The sequence below is a fragment of the Hippoglossus hippoglossus genome, chromosome 7 (assembly GCF_009819705.1).
Source record: "Hippoglossus hippoglossus isolate fHipHip1 chromosome 7, fHipHip1.pri, whole genome shotgun sequence".
Lineage (NCBI taxonomy): Eukaryota > Metazoa > Chordata > Actinopteri > Pleuronectiformes > Pleuronectidae > Hippoglossus > Hippoglossus hippoglossus.
The window spans coordinates 25,767,140-25,783,797 of NC_047157.1; the positions used below are offsets into that span (position 1 = coordinate 25,767,140).

At 45.1% G+C, this 16,658-nt stretch overlaps 2 protein-coding genes across 2 annotated transcripts; both read right to left on the reverse strand.

Annotated features, from left to right (window-relative positions):
- Positions 1-640: 640 nt before the first annotated feature.
- On the reverse strand, positions 641-2,048 carry LOC117764361 (P2Y purinoceptor 1-like). Its single transcript, XM_034590069.1, has one exon. The coding sequence runs from the start codon at positions 2,046-2,048 to the stop codon at positions 1,101-1,103; it is 948 nt and encodes a 315-aa protein (XP_034445960.1). The 3' UTR covers positions 641-1,100.
- Positions 2,049-4,611: 2,563 nt separating this feature from the next.
- Positions 4,612-10,773, reverse strand: ccn5 (cellular communication network factor 5). Its single transcript, XM_034590067.1, has 5 exons — positions 10,610-10,773; positions 9,579-9,795; positions 8,902-9,150; positions 6,321-6,565; positions 4,612-5,168 (listed from the first exon to the last, which is right to left on the reverse strand). The coding sequence occupies exons 1-5, from the start codon at positions 10,670-10,672 to the stop codon at positions 4,881-4,883; spliced, it is 1,062 nt and encodes a 353-aa protein (XP_034445958.1). The 5' UTR covers positions 10,673-10,773; the 3' UTR covers positions 4,612-4,880.
- Positions 10,774-16,658: the final 5,885 nt, after the last annotated feature.

Consider the following 16,658-nt stretch of genomic DNA (forward strand, 5'->3'; position numbering starts at 1 on the left):
GTCAGATGTTAAAGCCAATGTGGGAAGAACACAAGAGAAGCTGAGGGGGGGGGGATTTATCTAATATAAACTATTACTGGGCATCAGTTAGACTTCATGTCCAGCAGATGTCAGGTCTAACAAGGTCTTTTATAAAAATAGTAATACTAGTTATAAATTTGGTTTCATTCTCATATGGAAAAAGCTCATTACAGGAGGAAGGAGGAAGCGACATGTTTGGAAAAAGGCATTTCAAACTTTAATGTGTGACAAAATGTAGGACCTTTGTAAAATATTGACATTATTAACTATACATAAAAAGTACAGAAATATTTACAGCAAAACAGTAAAATAAAGAAAGTGCAATATCATCTGACAGCACGCACGCACACAGACACACACACGCACACACAAGTTCAAAGTTGCATTGGTCGAGTCAGAAACAAGATCTGTCAACACAGAGGTTGGAGTCATTCTGCAGGATTTCTATCTTACAAATACTCATTTTTAATTCATTTTAAATTGTTATTTGAGACGACGTCGCCTTATAGCAAAGTAAATACGTCTTTAAAAACATCTTCATGACCAAAGTAGCATCGAGATCAACTGTCCTCGAGTCATAGTTTAGGTTTTTCTAGGTTGAAAAAAACACGATACAATTATTGAGTAAATAACTTACTGCTTCAGTCCTGATGTTTCCAGTTGTGAAACATCAGAAGAATCAGAGTCAATTTTCTACTTTAAGAAAAAGTAAAATGTACTTTTATCTCATTTTTCTTTGACAAAATTGACTTTAAACTTTGAGTTCATGATCAGGCACCTTTAATTAAAAGGTTGCAGTTCCCTCTGAGGAGCTTTATATCAGTGCACGTCTTTCAAAACCATCTTAAAAACCTTTAACTTTTACTTTGTGGGTTATAGACTTTTTGCAGCTGTTTTATAAAATGACGCAGCGTTGGATCTGGGGAGTGATGGAGTCGAGCTCAGCCACAGTCCAGTACATCAGCTGCTAAAGCTCATATTTAAGCTGCTTTAGCTCTCGACTCTTCTGGCCTCGACTGCAAAGCCACGTCACAACCGCCTCCGACCCAGCTCCAGATGATGCAATTGTTGATTTTCATTCACACCGTAGAAACCGATGTGATGAACGGGCGCATGATGGCTTGACGAGCAGCTGTCAAAGCTGAGCAGGAGTCTTTACGTGCATTGAGGTAAACCAGAGGGTTGATGGCGCTGTTCAGACACACCAGCCCACGACCTATCTGATGAGCGATGTAAATAACGTTGAACCAATTGTGACATTTCCCGTGTTTGCGCAGAACTCTTGACCAGAGATTCAGGTTCTTGAACAGGTGATAGGGGATGTAACAAACAGAGAAGAGAAGGATCAAAATGAACAACAGCCTCAGGCTCCTTTGCTTCAGAGCCTTGTCGACGTTGTTTTTGGAGCAAAGTGTGATAATCATATGTCCGTAGCAGCCCAGCATGATGAGGAGTGGGATACAAAACCCAGTCAGGGTCCTCCCCAGGCTGTAGTTCAGGTAATCCTCCACAAATGTGTCGTGTGTGGTCTCGTAGCATTGCCCAGTTTGGTTTCCAAACGTCTTGATGTAGAACATGTCTGGAAGACTCTGGACAGCCACCAGCAGCCACACGAGGACTGAGATGGTCACAGAATGAGTGGGAGTGATTCTTCCCAACACTTTCATCGGGTGAACAATAGCCAAGTACCTGTACACGCTGATGCACGTAAGGAATCCGATGCTGCCGTATAGGTTCAGGTTGAAGCAGAATCTCGTTATCTTGCAGAATGAAGCTCCAAAGATCCACACACTCCCCATGAAGTAGTAAACCATCAAAAATGGCAGCGTGAGCAGATACAAAACATCTGCAAGTCCCAGGTTGAGAACAAACACGTTGACGCTACCCAGTTTCTTCCAGTTCTGCCGCAAAGACTTCAACCCCCATCCGTTAGCAACCAGGCCGACGATGAAGACCAAGATTAAAACAGGAGGCAGGAATCTGACGGCAAAATCAAGGTCGACACTAGTACAAGAGGTTTCGTTCATGATCTTCTGAGCTGCAGTTCTTCCTCCTCATGAATGTGATCGTCTCTTGTGGTTTCACATCTCAGGTCTCTGCCAACTTCATTCAAGTTCCTGCACGTACTGTAATCCAGGAAACCACGTCAAGGAGGTGGAGGTGCCAGAAGCAGGGTCTGACCCACACACAGGAAGCTGGTGCAGTGATGTTTAGAACTGTTTTACAGGCTGGTGACAGACAGCAGGCGGTAAAAAGCTGGACTCAAAAAAAATTCTCCTTCAACTTGTTTTAACATTTTAAAACAGATTTATCCTATTTATTTATTTTACCTGTTAATATTGTATAATTTAACTTTGCTTTAAACAGTGCTTTCCGATTGAAATCCATTTCAATCAGGAGAGACTTGATTCTCAATTTAACGATGTTTATTTTGACAAACGCACAGAAGTAATGTGAATGTTTTCAGTCTTTGGCATTTTAGACCCCGGTGAGATGTCATCAGGATTAGAAGGGGGTGGAGTAGAGCATCGAACAGGAATACCCCCCGGGGTCTAGACCCTGGTGGTGGTTCATCAGTCAATCGATTGTTTTGGATGGCCCATATTCCTGAGAATTGTCCTATTGGACTTCGCCAATTGTGACATCCTCTGCCCTCAACCCTCAACAAGAGTAAGGAAAAACTACAAAAAACGTTTTGACAGGAAAAACGTAGAAACCTCAGGAAGAGCCGCATGCGAGGGATCCCTCCTCCAGGACGGACAGAAGTGCAATGGATGCCATGAGTAATATGTATATTGTCAGGCAGTCTTGTTGATTTTTTAGTCCGCGATCAGCTGCCACCATGATCGGGTGCCGCCGTAATCCACGATCCCTTGTCATGATCCACTGATACTATTGGGATCCATCATCAAGGTCCATGATCGCTGCCAACACGATGTGGGATTATGCATACGATCAGTTGAGGTCGGGATCCGAAAGAGGTGATGAATATTCTGCTGGAGACTGGAGGAGGGGTTATGCGCGTCACTGAAAGACGGCTGACTGCGGAAGAGAGGAGAAGGGATTTTCAAAGTTTGACAGGTGCTGAATGATTGGCTGAAAGAGACCGCGGCAGACCTGATTGGACATTTAGGAACGCCCACATCAGCTGATTAATATGCAGGTTAGGTCTTCCTGACTGAACTTACGCTAGCTTCATTTTAACTTTGTGCCCGTGTTGTTTTTAATGTCCCTGTGCAGCACATTAACTCTGTGGAAGTGGGTTCATGAATAAAGCTGGGCATCAGTTAGACTTCATGTCCAGCAGATGTCAGGTCTAACAAGGTCTTTTATAAAATATTAATACTAGTTATAAATTTGGTTTCATTCTCATATGGACAAAGCTCATTACAGGAGGAAGGAGGAAGCGACATGTTTGGAAAAAGGCATTGCAAACTTTAATGTGTGACGTCAGTAAGGAAATGAAAAACATCAATTTAGAATAGTGACAATCATCAGTAAAATATTGAAATTATTAACTATACATAAAAAGTACAGAATTATTTACAGCAAAACAGTAAAATAAAGAAAGTGCAATATCATCTGACAGCACACACACACACGCGCACACGCGCACACACACACACACACACACACACACACACACACACACGCGCACACACACACACACGCACACGCAAGTTCAAAGTTGCATTGGTCGAGTCAGAAACAAGATCTGTCAACACAGAGGTTGGAGTCATTCTGCAGGATTTCTATCTAACAAATACTCATTTTTAATTCATTTTAAATTGTTATTTGAGACGACGTCGCCTTATAGCAAAGTAAATACGTCTTTAAAAACATCTTCATGACCAAAGTAGCATCGAGATCAACTGTCCTCGAGTCATAGTTTAGGTTTTTCTAGGTTGAAAAAAACAAGATACAATTATTGAGACTCAATCGGCCCAAATATATGAAACTTACTGCTTCAGTCCTGATGTTTCCAGTTGTGAAACATCAGAAGAATCAGAGTCAATTTTCTACTTTAAGAAAAAGTCAAATGTACTTTTATCTCATTTTACTTTTACAAAATTTACTTTAAACTTTGAGTTCATGATCAGGCACCTTTAATTAAAAGGTTGCAGTTCCCTCTGAGGAGCTTTATATCAGTGCACGTCTTTCAAAACTATCTTAAAAACCTTTAACTTTACTTTGTGGGTTATAGACTTTTTGCAGCTGTTTTATAAAATGATGTAGCGTTAGATCTGGGGAGTGATGGAGTCGAGCTCAGCCACAGTCCAGTACATCAGCTGCTAAAGCTCATATTTAAGCTGCTTTAGCTCTCGACTCTTCCGGGCCTCGACTGCAAAGCCACGTCATAACCACCCCCGACCCAGCTCCTCCTTTTCATACGGAATCTGACGTGTCTGATCTGTGCCGAGGTCTTTTAGCTGCTGCTCAGGGAGGAGCAGAGCCAAACCGCCAAATATAACCAACTGCAATTATTGAAATGGAATTAGTTCTGATGAAAGTGGACCCGTCTGCGCTGGTTTGGACGTGGTGGCGGATTAATTGGTGACATGAAGTCACGGAAAATGAGCGAAACGAGAAAATAAATCACATTAATAATAAATCAGAATGAACTCTTTCAACCTGTTTCAACCTCTGACGCGTCCGTTTGGTTTGTCCACTTTTTGACTTTGTTTTAAAAAGTGCTTTGTTCTGCAAAGGTCACTTTGGTCACTTGCTTGATTCACCACAAGGTCTTTGTCATTGTCTTTCAGTGTCCACTGACGAGAGGACGCCTCCTGTGGATCCTGGGGAGGATGAAAACAGCTTCTCCTCACATCAGTCGGTGGAGTCTCTCTGTGCCGGGCCGATCAGGGCCTGTACCCCCACAGCGCAGGGTTCCTGAACGGGCCGTAGGGGCAGCTGCTGTGACAGACACACGAGTGGATCATCATCACCGCTCGCCGCAGCAGTCTGCCAGTGGGGCAGCTGAAGGTCACCTCGGCGGTGGTGGTGTGGTACGGCGTGCAGCAGCGAGAGTCCGTGCACTGTCCGCAGTACCGGAGGAAGTGGGCGCGGGTGCTGTAGCAGCCCTGGTGAACGAGCCGGATGGGGCCCGCTGACGTGTAGCTGGCCTCGCACCGCCCCTGACGTCCCCACTGGGAAAACAACACACACACACCAGATGAGATAAACACACTCAGCATATAAATCAGGCTAGATTTTTAAGAAGATATCAAAATATAGATATAAAACAACGTCACATTGGTTATATTCACTGAAGCTGCAGAGTCGGCTTTGACGGCATCACCTACACATCTTCAAATGAAATTTGCTAAAGTTTTGGAAGCTGGTAAATATTAGATAAAGTCATGATTGGGATTGATCTGAAGAAAGAGTCCGAGTCTCCTGTTGTTACAGAAGAATCATGAGGTGCAGAATCCTCAAGAACATCTACAGATACCAACTGAAAAACACCAGCCCAGTGTCCCAGAGCAAATCAAATAAAAAGTCTTTTTGTATTGGTGTTCAGTTTAGATTTTACTCGTACAGTAGTTCTACCTCTAATAAACTTTTGTATGACGCAAGTGTGAATTTCGTTGGAACAGTCAGTTCACCCCAGTCACAAAAACATGTTTTAACACCTCCCTGTGCCGAGTCGAGCCCGTCTGTCTTTACACTTTCATCACAAAACTATTTTTCACAAACCAACATAATTAAGTGTGTGTGTGAGTGTGTGTGTGTGTGTGTGTGTGTGTGTGTGTGTGTGTGTGTGTGTGTGTGTGTGTGTGTGTGTGTGTGTGTGTGTGTGTGTGTGTGTAAGATAACATAGTCCTTATTTAGTCCCACTAAGGGTTTAATCTACTGTGTTACTTGAAAAATTGAATTTGAACAGATAGAATATGATTATTGCGTAGTTTAATTCGTTGAAAACCTCCCCACAGGGTGCGGTGCAGGAAGGTGTGTGTGTGTGTGTGTGTGTGTGTGTGTGTGTGTGTGTGTGTGTGGGTGCGGGTGTGTGTGTGTGGGTGCGTGTGTGTGTGTGTGTGTGTGTGTGTGTGTGGGTGCGGGTGTGTGTGTGTGGGTGCGTGTGTGTGTGTGTGTGTGTGTGTGTGTGTGTGTGCACTGCTCACCACACTCACACACACCTTCTTGCACTGCACCCTGTGGGGTGAAAACCTCCCCACAGGGTGCAGTGCAAGAAGGTGTGTGCGTGTGCATGTGTGTGTGTGTGTGTGTGTGTGTGTGTGTGTGTGTGTGTGTGTGTGTGTGTGTGTGTGTGTGTGTGTGTGTGTGTGTGCACTGCTCACCACACGCTTGCTTGACGCCGGCTGAGCTGCACGGCTGCAGGGCCTCACTTTACAGAGCCGAGTCTCCATCTGCAGCTTGCAGGCAGGGTTCTGGTTGGAGACCCGCGTGGAGACTCCAGCCCCGCAGCTCCGGGAGCAGGCGCTCCACTGGGTGCTCTGCTCCACGCAGCTGGAGGCAGACGGCACCAGTCTGTTCAGGGGGTGATTCCGGGGCAGAGCGGGCCACAACCTGTCGGGTCTCATGGCTGCACGGAAACCAGATACAGAGTATTCAGAGGTGGCTCAAGTCCGCACAGACACTTGTGTTAAAAACTACTCAAGTAAAAGTATTAATACAGATTCAGCTGTGTTTGTGCAAAGCAAACAGAGACCTGAGTCACACTAATTGTAGGAAAACTATTTAACTTAAACCATTGTTACTTCAAATCAATTAAAAAACAAGTAGGACTTGTGAGCATGAAACATTCTGCAGGAGGAAAAGTTGATTTCAATAAGACCAGGGAAGGAGAATGTTTTGTTGCTCTGCTTCTTCTTCACACGTCTTTAACATCATCTGCACTGATACATGTACAAGTAGGACTAATCTTTCCTGTGTTATTGTGCGTTCAGGTTGAAATCTGTCTGGATGTTGGGAAGGTGGCGCTCGATGATGCAAAGTAATAGTTAAAAATAAAAAAACTGATGATGCTCCTTAACTGCACTGAATAGAAAGTGTCAAGCCTGGTTTGAAAATGTGAGTTGAAAGTACAGATAGTTGTGTTAAAACGTAGAGTAAGTGAGTAGAAGTACAAAGTCACCAGAAAAATAAATACTATCAAAGTACAGACAGACAGTACAGTAACTAAGTATTTGTACTTTGTTACTTCCCCATCTTTTAAAGAATAGTTTGAGATTTGGAGAATTACACTTATTAGCTTTGTTGCCAATCAGCCGGCGGCCTGGCTCTGTTTAAACTCTCAATAAATATGAGAGTTTTTATTTTCTATTCTATTCTATAAATTTCTTTGAAGAGCACAATTTGCTTGGACAAGGAACAAACTGCACGACTCAGTGCTGAGCGGCTTTGCTCAAAGCTTTGGCATCGAAACTACCAAACTAAAGTCGACGCTCCAGTAAATCGCTTCCAATAACTCTGACGTCTCATGGGAAAACTTCCAGTCCAACAATGCTTTGGATATTTGTGAATATAAAAATTCCACAACACATTTTTTCCTTCTTCCCAAAACTAACATGTAAAAGTCACAACAATTAGCTGAGTCACGGCAGGATTCTTATTCAGGAACAAAATGTTCCGCTGCTGTTCTCATAATATAGTTTGACTCAGAGTTTGGAATTCCAGATGTTTTATAAGAGCGGCTTCATTTCCCTAACACACCCCCCCCCCTGACACACGCCCCCTCTAATGAAGTCATGTAGCCTCCACTTAGCTTCATGGGCTTAATTGTCACACAGCTGCGGTCGCTTGTTGTTATAGGAAACTGGAGAAAAAATATGTTTTGACTTTTCCAAAGTAAATCTGTGTTATATTTGGACGTTGGGAGTTTTCCTCTGCCCGGACACGCCCTGGTTTAATGCACAAATGCTCCAGTAAAAACTTCCAGACATGACCGGCGGTGACAAAGCTCATAGGGATGAAGGAGGAATCGCTTTGCCATGTGGACCGATCACCATCACTGAGCAGCAGCTGAAGCCGAGGGAGTCGCACGGTGTGGACACGTATCTGGCAAAGACACTGGAAAATATGTGGAAATATCCAGCTCGTGCATCGGAATACAATTATTCAATAGAATAGTTCAACTCTTAAGGAAGTTATCAGGTTTCTCACTGAGATAAGATCAATAAAAGGCCAAATACAGGAGAGCCCGTTCACTTCCTGTCGATGCCGATGCGATTCGTCTCCAGTGGCGAGGAAGTAAACGTCTAAAGTAATTATTTTCACCTGCTTCAAGACAAAATAACACATTTTATAAAAATGTGGGAAAATATAGAATTGATTATATTTCAGAATGAATGCTAAATGGTCAGTTAAGGACATAGGACTGAGTAACGACAGAATGATCGTCTAATGTTTCCGCTGCTGACCGGTCATGGTGATGTTAATAACTTTATTCCACGTTCACACATGAACAGGCTCTGGTGAATCCAAAATGTCAGCTGCTGTAAAAGTGTCTTGTGGTGCGAATGAAGAAAAGAAATGTCTGTTATGTTTCATGCACCTGCTGTTTTGGAGGAAGAGGAGGAAGAAGAAGAAGAAGAAGAAGAAGAGGGGAAAAGGGAGGGAAGAAGAAAAGGAGGACGAATATGATGAAGAAGAGAAAGGAGAAGAGGAAGAAGAATAGAAGGAGGAAGAGGAGGAGGACATTTTCTGGGAGCTGGTTTTTGTCTCTTCTTGGACATGCTACTTTCGTACACTTTTAGAAAATGTTGAGTTTTCAGGCTACAGCTATTGGCCCTCGTTCATTCGGGACCACCTCGTGAGCGCCCCCTACACAACCCAGAAGTTGTGAGAGCAGAAGTTCTCCCTAAATTAGAAACTCTGTGGCTGTTGCTGCTACAGATGTACATTGAAACATGTGTTTACCTGTGATAGCATCCTGAATGACCGTGTTCTCCAGGTTCTCACACACCCATTCTTTGCAGCATTTCCCCGGCAGGCGGATGTGTTGTGGCTCGGGACAGTCCGGAGTGGGCAGGCGGCCGGTCAAGGGACAGGCCGGCACACAGGTCACACCTCCTCCTCTGCAGTGGCAGTACGAGTCGCAGGAGGGCTGGAACGACTGGCCCTCCTGGTACGTGACGCCGTCCACCTCACAGCTCAGATCCTCCTGACCTGAGGGAAACACGGCACCGAGGTTTGACGTGGGAACAGGAAGCGAGAGGATGAAGTAAGGTGAGGAGAGAGTGGAGGGAGGTGGATGGAAAGGAAGAGGAAAGTGGGGACACAGAAACTGCTGTCCCTGCCAATGGTTATGTAGTTATATGGGAAACCAGGCCTCTCTACTGAGAAGCTCTGAATCTGAGTGTTGTCTCTATCAGCTCACAGACTGGTCATTAGAGGAAACGTGTCAACAGCAGCCCTGGAATTAGAGGCTGAGACGTTTCTGAGCTCTGGCAGAGCACCGCCGCCCATCAGGCCGTCCTGCTCGGCCGAGCAGACTAAACATTTACTGTGTTTGTCCCACTCGCGCAGACCAGCTGACCATCTTCCACCCCCTTCCTGTCCGTCCTCCCCTCCTCTCACCCACAGCAGACACTCACCGACACACTCCCCGGGGTCTCCTGGGAAGCTGGCGCTGTAGTCGCACCGCAGGCCTCTCGGGCCGTCGCAGGGAAACACCTCGGTGCAGAACTCGCCTCGCTGCCTGGCACACACCTGGCAGCACCGGCAGCCGTCCAGCACCAGTGCCACTCCTGCCGGGCACTGGGGGGCAGGACTGGGGCAAAGGCAGGGTCGGTCACACAGCTGGGACAACACCTGCAGGGACAGAAAACAAAGACCTAAATCCTCAAGTATCAGTCACATGGAAACGATTGATTCCGTATCCACCGCTGTTTCCAACTCCATGTTTCTGAAGGAGCCAAATCAGGCACAAAGTCAACAGTTCACTTTCATGAATCTATCACTCACACATTACAGGAACATAACACGTCTTACTGAGGATCAACTTTAAACCTCAAGGCTCAACAGATTCACACATGTGAAAGATAAACAGTCAAACAATCTGGTGTCACAACAGTTGTGTCTTGGCACCAGGTGAATAAATGATTCACCTGCAAGAACAACTCACATTTCCTCTGAAAAACCCACACACCCGCACCCCCACACACACACACACACACAATGAAAGTTATGTAACTTACATCAACAGAATAAAAACATTCGGGTCCCCACAACATGAGTAACACCTGGACCACACACACACACACACACACACACACACACACACACACACACACACACACACACACATATACACACACACACACACACACACCCCCCCCCCCCCCCCCAGTGACTTCAGAGGACATTACATTGACTTACATTCATTTCCTGACAATTGACCTTAACCTAAACTAACCTTAACATAAACCAAACCTCTAATCTTGAAACATGTCTTCACCTCGAAATTGAACAATTTCCATAATAGCTCTTTGTCCCCGCAAGGAAGACAAGTCCCGATTATGTGAACAGAATAAAAAGACCTCGGTCCCCACAGCGTGAGAAGCACCTGGACCACACACACACAGAGAGTCACTGAGAGGGCGCTAGGAGCCGCAGCAGGCCTCACCTGTGTCGCCACACACAGCAGCAGGGCCACAGCAGTCGCCCAGTCGCACAGCGGTCGGTCCATGGGGGCTGGAGTGCGATGGTCTCTGTCTCACTACCCGGTGATGACCACTGCAGCTGTTTGCTAACTGCTCACTCTCGCGCCTGCTGACATTTATAAAGTCTGGACTCTGATGTCACGGGCTGACGACCGTGTAAACAGCCACTGGAGCGGCATCAGAAATGTTTCACATTCCTCCTCCCTGTTGCCCATTTCCACTCTCAGACACACACACACACACACACACACACACACACACACACACACACACTCTCAGACACACACACACACACTCTCTCAGACACACACACCTCCACCCTCCACTCTTTCCCCTCGTTTTCCTCTCCTCCCTCTCTTTCCAGTCTTGTGGCGCTCAGAGTTTACACAGCTTAACACGAGCTGAGAGGAGAAAAATACATTAGCCGAGTTGTCTTCAAGTCAAACAACCTCCGGGGCTTCTGTGGTGGAGATTCTGACTTGAGCCGATGGGATTTGATCCCACGGAGGGTTTTTTAAAAGCCGTCAGATTTAGTATCTGATCTTTTGAAAGGACGGTTATAGATCAGATGTTTCCACTTGTTCGTGTTTCGTCCCCGAAAAACCTCGAAAACCCCTGAAACCCTGAGGCTCCACTTCATCCAGACTTAAGAGTGAATCCCTCTCTTCACTCTGGTTTCCGTGATGTCAGGGCAACATGTCTGAGGTCGACATGAACTTGACTCTGTGTGATTCCTACAGTGGAAGAGAAGAACTCTCACAGTGCACAGCTGTCATTACCCCAAACACTGTGTGTGTTGTGTCTGTGACTCTCCCACCAGAGTCTCAACCGGAGGACACAAACATTTACAGCTGACGGGAACACGGAGGACGGATTTAAACCTTTACACGATGGTGGTGCGACACCACAGGGATAACAATGAATCGAGAAGGGCACATTAATGTCTGTACTGAATGTCATTATATCGGTGAGATATCTAGTCAATCCACAAATGTCTGTCTGTGTATGGAACACATATTTGAGTCAAATTTGTTGCGTTTTGGACACGTGATACCTTTAATTAGGGCTGGGCGATAAAACGATAAATATAAATATCATGATATAACTCTTCCTCGATATAAATATATAAGACATCGTCGATACAACGTCGAAAGAACACATTTGATCCATGTTTTGACGAACAACACGAACAGCCAATGATAATGAGAAGCTCTTTTACTGTTATTTGACTGTAACACAAAGTTTTCTAACTTCACTCTGCAACATAGACTGTTTGTGTAGATTGTAGAAGTGTCTGAGGACGACTCACTAATGACGAGGAATAAATCTGAAGTAGGACAAGAGAAAACAAAAACAGGCACTGCACTAGTGTTCATAATCTTCTGGTTTGTTGACCTCATGGTGGCGCTAGAGGAATTACTTTCTTTGCTCATTCATCACGTTGATGTTGAGCAGTTAAGTGTTTTAAACTGGAAAATGTCTTTTTGGAATGACTGGAAAATACAAAGATACATTTTTTTTAACATTACACTTTGAATCCAAAGACTGGAGCCACTGAGACACAAAGGAATCCCATTCACGGTCAAAGGAATTCGATCGAGAGTAACACGAGACTCTCTCGGTGCCGGGCGGGCACTGAAGACGTCCAGCGACCAAGTTATAAATAGAAGGAGACAGACAGGAAGACAGAAGAGGAGGAAGGAATGTGTGTCGCAGGCAGGTGGGCTCCAGGTGCACGGCCAGTACATACTATACATTACAGACACAGCTCACTCATAACTCTGCCTACAGAGCAGACGGAGTTAGCCTCCCGTCATTAAGCTCCGTCTGTGAGAACACTACAGTGAGGAAAGGATGTAGTCAAGTCATAACATCAACAACTGCAGCCAGTATCAGTCAGAGTGAAGTCATCTGCCAGCTCGATCCCAAAGAAGCAGAGAATGAGGCTCAACACAGGGTTTTTTTATTTCCAGAGGACGCAGATGTTGGAAAGTTCCCAGACAGTAAAGATTCACTCTCACTTTTGAAGAAACCTCCAAACCCTGGACAATGACCCTCATTCAGTCGGGGCGCGCATATTGTTTTGGTGTGTGCTGGTATGCAGGGAAAACCCTCTTGATTCACAATTGCCCAAAAGACTAGCAGGTCAAAGTAATGAAAATATTATTTGTCCCATAAAGAATGAACCGATCTAAGTGGTGAAAGAGGAGAAACCCTGCTCGTCCAAGTCCGTCGCTGTGGAGTAAAAAATGTCTAACACATGTTCGGAGAAGTTGTCCGACAGCCCAGAAATACCTCGCAGTGAAAACTCGGCGTAGACGCAGATTGTTGGAGCGATACTCGGCGGTGACACTCTGCTGAAGCTATGCGGCGATTAAATCACATTCAGAGAAGTGGAAAACCCGCAGTTCTGTTCTGTCTGTGTTCGTTAAAAGGTCGTTTCACAGTGAAATCAGGCAGGTGAATCATTTACTCTCACATTCACACAGTCAGTTAGGAATTTCCAATTAGCCCCGGTCTGCATGTCTCCGGGCTGTGGGAGGAAGCCGCACTATCGTGTTATTTCATAGGACTCAGAGGTGGTGAACTCTGCCTGGCGAAGCCACAGGAAGCTCTGGTGGAGGCCTGTCGTGATGGTGACGTGCAAACCAGTCATCTGAGAACAGAGGTGGAAGACTTTCCAGCAGGGGGTTTCCCCCCCCCCCAAGATTACTCAGCGTCTTAATTAAATCTGTTGATGTGTGAAATAAATATTTGTTTGTCGGCCCAGCCCTCCGGTCCCACAGGAATCTGTCAGTATTGATCTTATTTGTTGATCCTCTGACTTTTATATACTTTTTTTTAATACTTTTCCATCAGCTGCAGTCACCACTAGACGTGTGAGCAGGCAGACATTAACATTTAGCTTAGGCAGAGCCAGTACTTAGCCAGTGTAAACAGTGAAAAGAGTGAAAGCAAATCATCTTGATTGCCCCCTGGTGGCTGGCTGTAGTATTAGTCATGTCAGTGGATGTACAAACTGTATTTATGTGGCACCTTTACACACGTTAGTGCAGTTCAGATTGCTTCATATATGTGATTTACAATATAATGAGACATAAGAAAAGGAACAGGAGCAAAGAAAAGAAACAAAACGAGTAAAAACAATGAGACTACTGCATGAGGTACAAATGAATAAATAAAATAAACAGAAAAATGAATAATTTACATATATTAAAATGACAGGGCGGTAAAAGAGCGTGGAATAAAAGAAAAAACGAAATTAAAATTGTTCATAAAAATGGCCAAACAAGTGTAATCACAGAAATCAGTGCTGATACCAGGAAAACAAAGCTTTGACCTCAGCCAACCCAGATATTATATTCAATATAATATTCAAGTCTGCCAGTTTGTGGGTTTCGCTGATGCCAACTAGCTCCGACTGATTTGAGTGTGATTCAGAATAAAACGGATGTGGCCTGTAACAAACACACATATTACTCTAATCTCCTCACAAGGCAAAAATCTAACACAACAGGCAGAGCAGCTCCAAGTGCACCTGGTAATCTGTGTCTGTGGCTTGGGCATCCTGTGGTGCAGAAAGTTTTCCGGTACATGTTTTCGCTGCAGGCGCACGGCGAAGCCAGACGTGCAGGTATCCTCTCAGCGAGGACGGCACATTGGCCTCGACTGTTGGAACAGACAGACACAGACAGAAAAAAACATGCAAGTGGTTTGCAGCCTTAAGTCAGGAAGCACGTGTTGAGTTGTAGTCTGCTCATGATGTTGATGCACTGAGTGGGACTGACTCATTGTTCCAGTAAAGGCTTCTGCAGAGGTAATGTAATGACGGGCACCACTGGATGACCACCACACCCTGGAGAGGTCGCAGACAGAGCGCTCTCTATCCATCACAATGACTGTTCTAAATCCACTTGGTCTGTTCCGTCTGCTTCTCTTCCGTCTCTATTTATTACTCCTTCTACAAACCTCAGCTCAATGGACTTTCCTGGTACAGAGACATTGGATTTGTACTTATTCCTGAAAGCACTGTGGATAATGTCATCTGGGCTTTGACATCAAACGGCCGAGCTAAACGACTTCTGCAGATTTCTCGTTTACTCACCGACCACTAGAACAAACGGAGCATGAATAGTGGAAGTTTTAAACTTATAAAACTTTTCATAGGGAGGAAAAAAGACGAGATGGAGACGTAAACGTTCAGACGGAAAAGTTTCCCTCACATTTACATAACGAACAGCAGCAGAAGTACTTTCACCAGCGAGATGTCCAGGTGTTTCCTCGGAAAGCAGAAGGAAATCCTATAGGTGTAGAGGAAATATTCAGCTCAAATTGTTCTGAGGGGTCTAAATATATCGAGACATGATTTAATTCCACCTCGCCACTCAGCCAGAGACTAAATATGGTAATTACCTGAATTCCACACAGCAGGAGTCTAAAAATGTCCCAGAGCAAAAGTGAAAACCACAAAAGGGAAACATACCAGAGAGGAGGAATTTATCAAGAGCTGATTGTGTAAGTCCTTTGTGCATGTGCGTATTACTGCAGGTTATATGATGAGTGTGTCAAGATGTGGTCCAGATGTATGCAGCCACAGCAGGAGACACACACACACACACACACACACACACACACACACACACACAGCTCTTCCAACACGGATGACTCCGGCTGCAGACGAAATGTTTTCCCTAAGATGACACCTAGATTCCAGGCATTCCAGCTCAGTATGTGAAAATCCGAGGGCGTTGCCAAAGGAACACACAGAGCCGACGATAAGAACATCATCCCGACCAAAGGTCGCCTCCTGACGTACACGGGGCCCGAGGTCACTGCCGTGTCGACAGCCACAATAGAAAAGCTCGGATCATCCAGACCCTCGCTCATCGTGGCAGCTGCTCTGACAGATGTGTCAGGAAGAGGAGAAACAACCGAGTGCGCCAACAAAACCAGAAGAATGTGGCTCCGGTGACAAAAGGTTTCTAACTCACTGAACTGACGCAGCTTCACATCAGTCGTGATTTCAGACAGGCGATATTTACAGTGATGTTACTGTGATGAATCTGAAGTACCTCAGTTATCTAATACACAGACATTCATGGTGCACAGAGGACGAATCCTGCAGACTTTGAACAGTCCCTCATTCATTCCACAGAGGAGGTTGTGTATTCATGCGTTTGTTTGCCTGATAGTTTGAAGGATTAGAGAAGAACTACTGCGGATCACCACAAAGCCTGGTGGAAGGATGTGGTGTGCGTCAGGGAAGAACCCATTACATGTTGGTGTGAATCCAGATCAGTGGTCAGATCCAGGATTCTCTTCTTTCTTTAGGATTATGAAATAGGAACATTTCGACCATTTACGTTGATTTATCAGAGTTAAAATCAGGAATGTGAAGGGAACTGATATTTATGAGTTTGTACACTTTGGTGCCGACCCAAAGAAAAATCTGGATCTAGTGAATTTAAATGTTTCATGAGGGGACGGAGGTATGTGTTCTGGTTTTTAAATGTGGTGCCAGCAACAGGTGAAAGTTAAGTCTAAGCTACGAAATTGAGATATTCATGAAGGATCAGTTTGTCCGATTCTTCACCAGAAACCTGCAGAACTAATGACCTTCACATCCCGCTGGTGATACACACTCTGGTTGATGTAAAGCCCACTGACACCTCGGATGTAATGAGCTATACATAAACCTGACTTGAAATCCCATCGCCCGCTCACTGCGTCGCCCCAAGGTTCGGGTTCAGGAGGTTGTTTGCAAAGAGCTGATTCGCTGCTGCAGCAGCACGGAGCAGAAATAACCTCCTGCGTTCGCTGACACGCCTAAACCAACAACACATCCATTTCTAGCTCCGCTTACTAAAAATGAACCAGAACAAATAAATAAGCGACAAGGGGCTCGGTTCATGAACGAAGCCACTTCCTAGCACGGCACACAGCGGCTGTATTTTTAAGTGGAGGTCGACGCCAAGTTCAGGTGAAGGAAAGATGGTCTGCAGGGCGATGGAG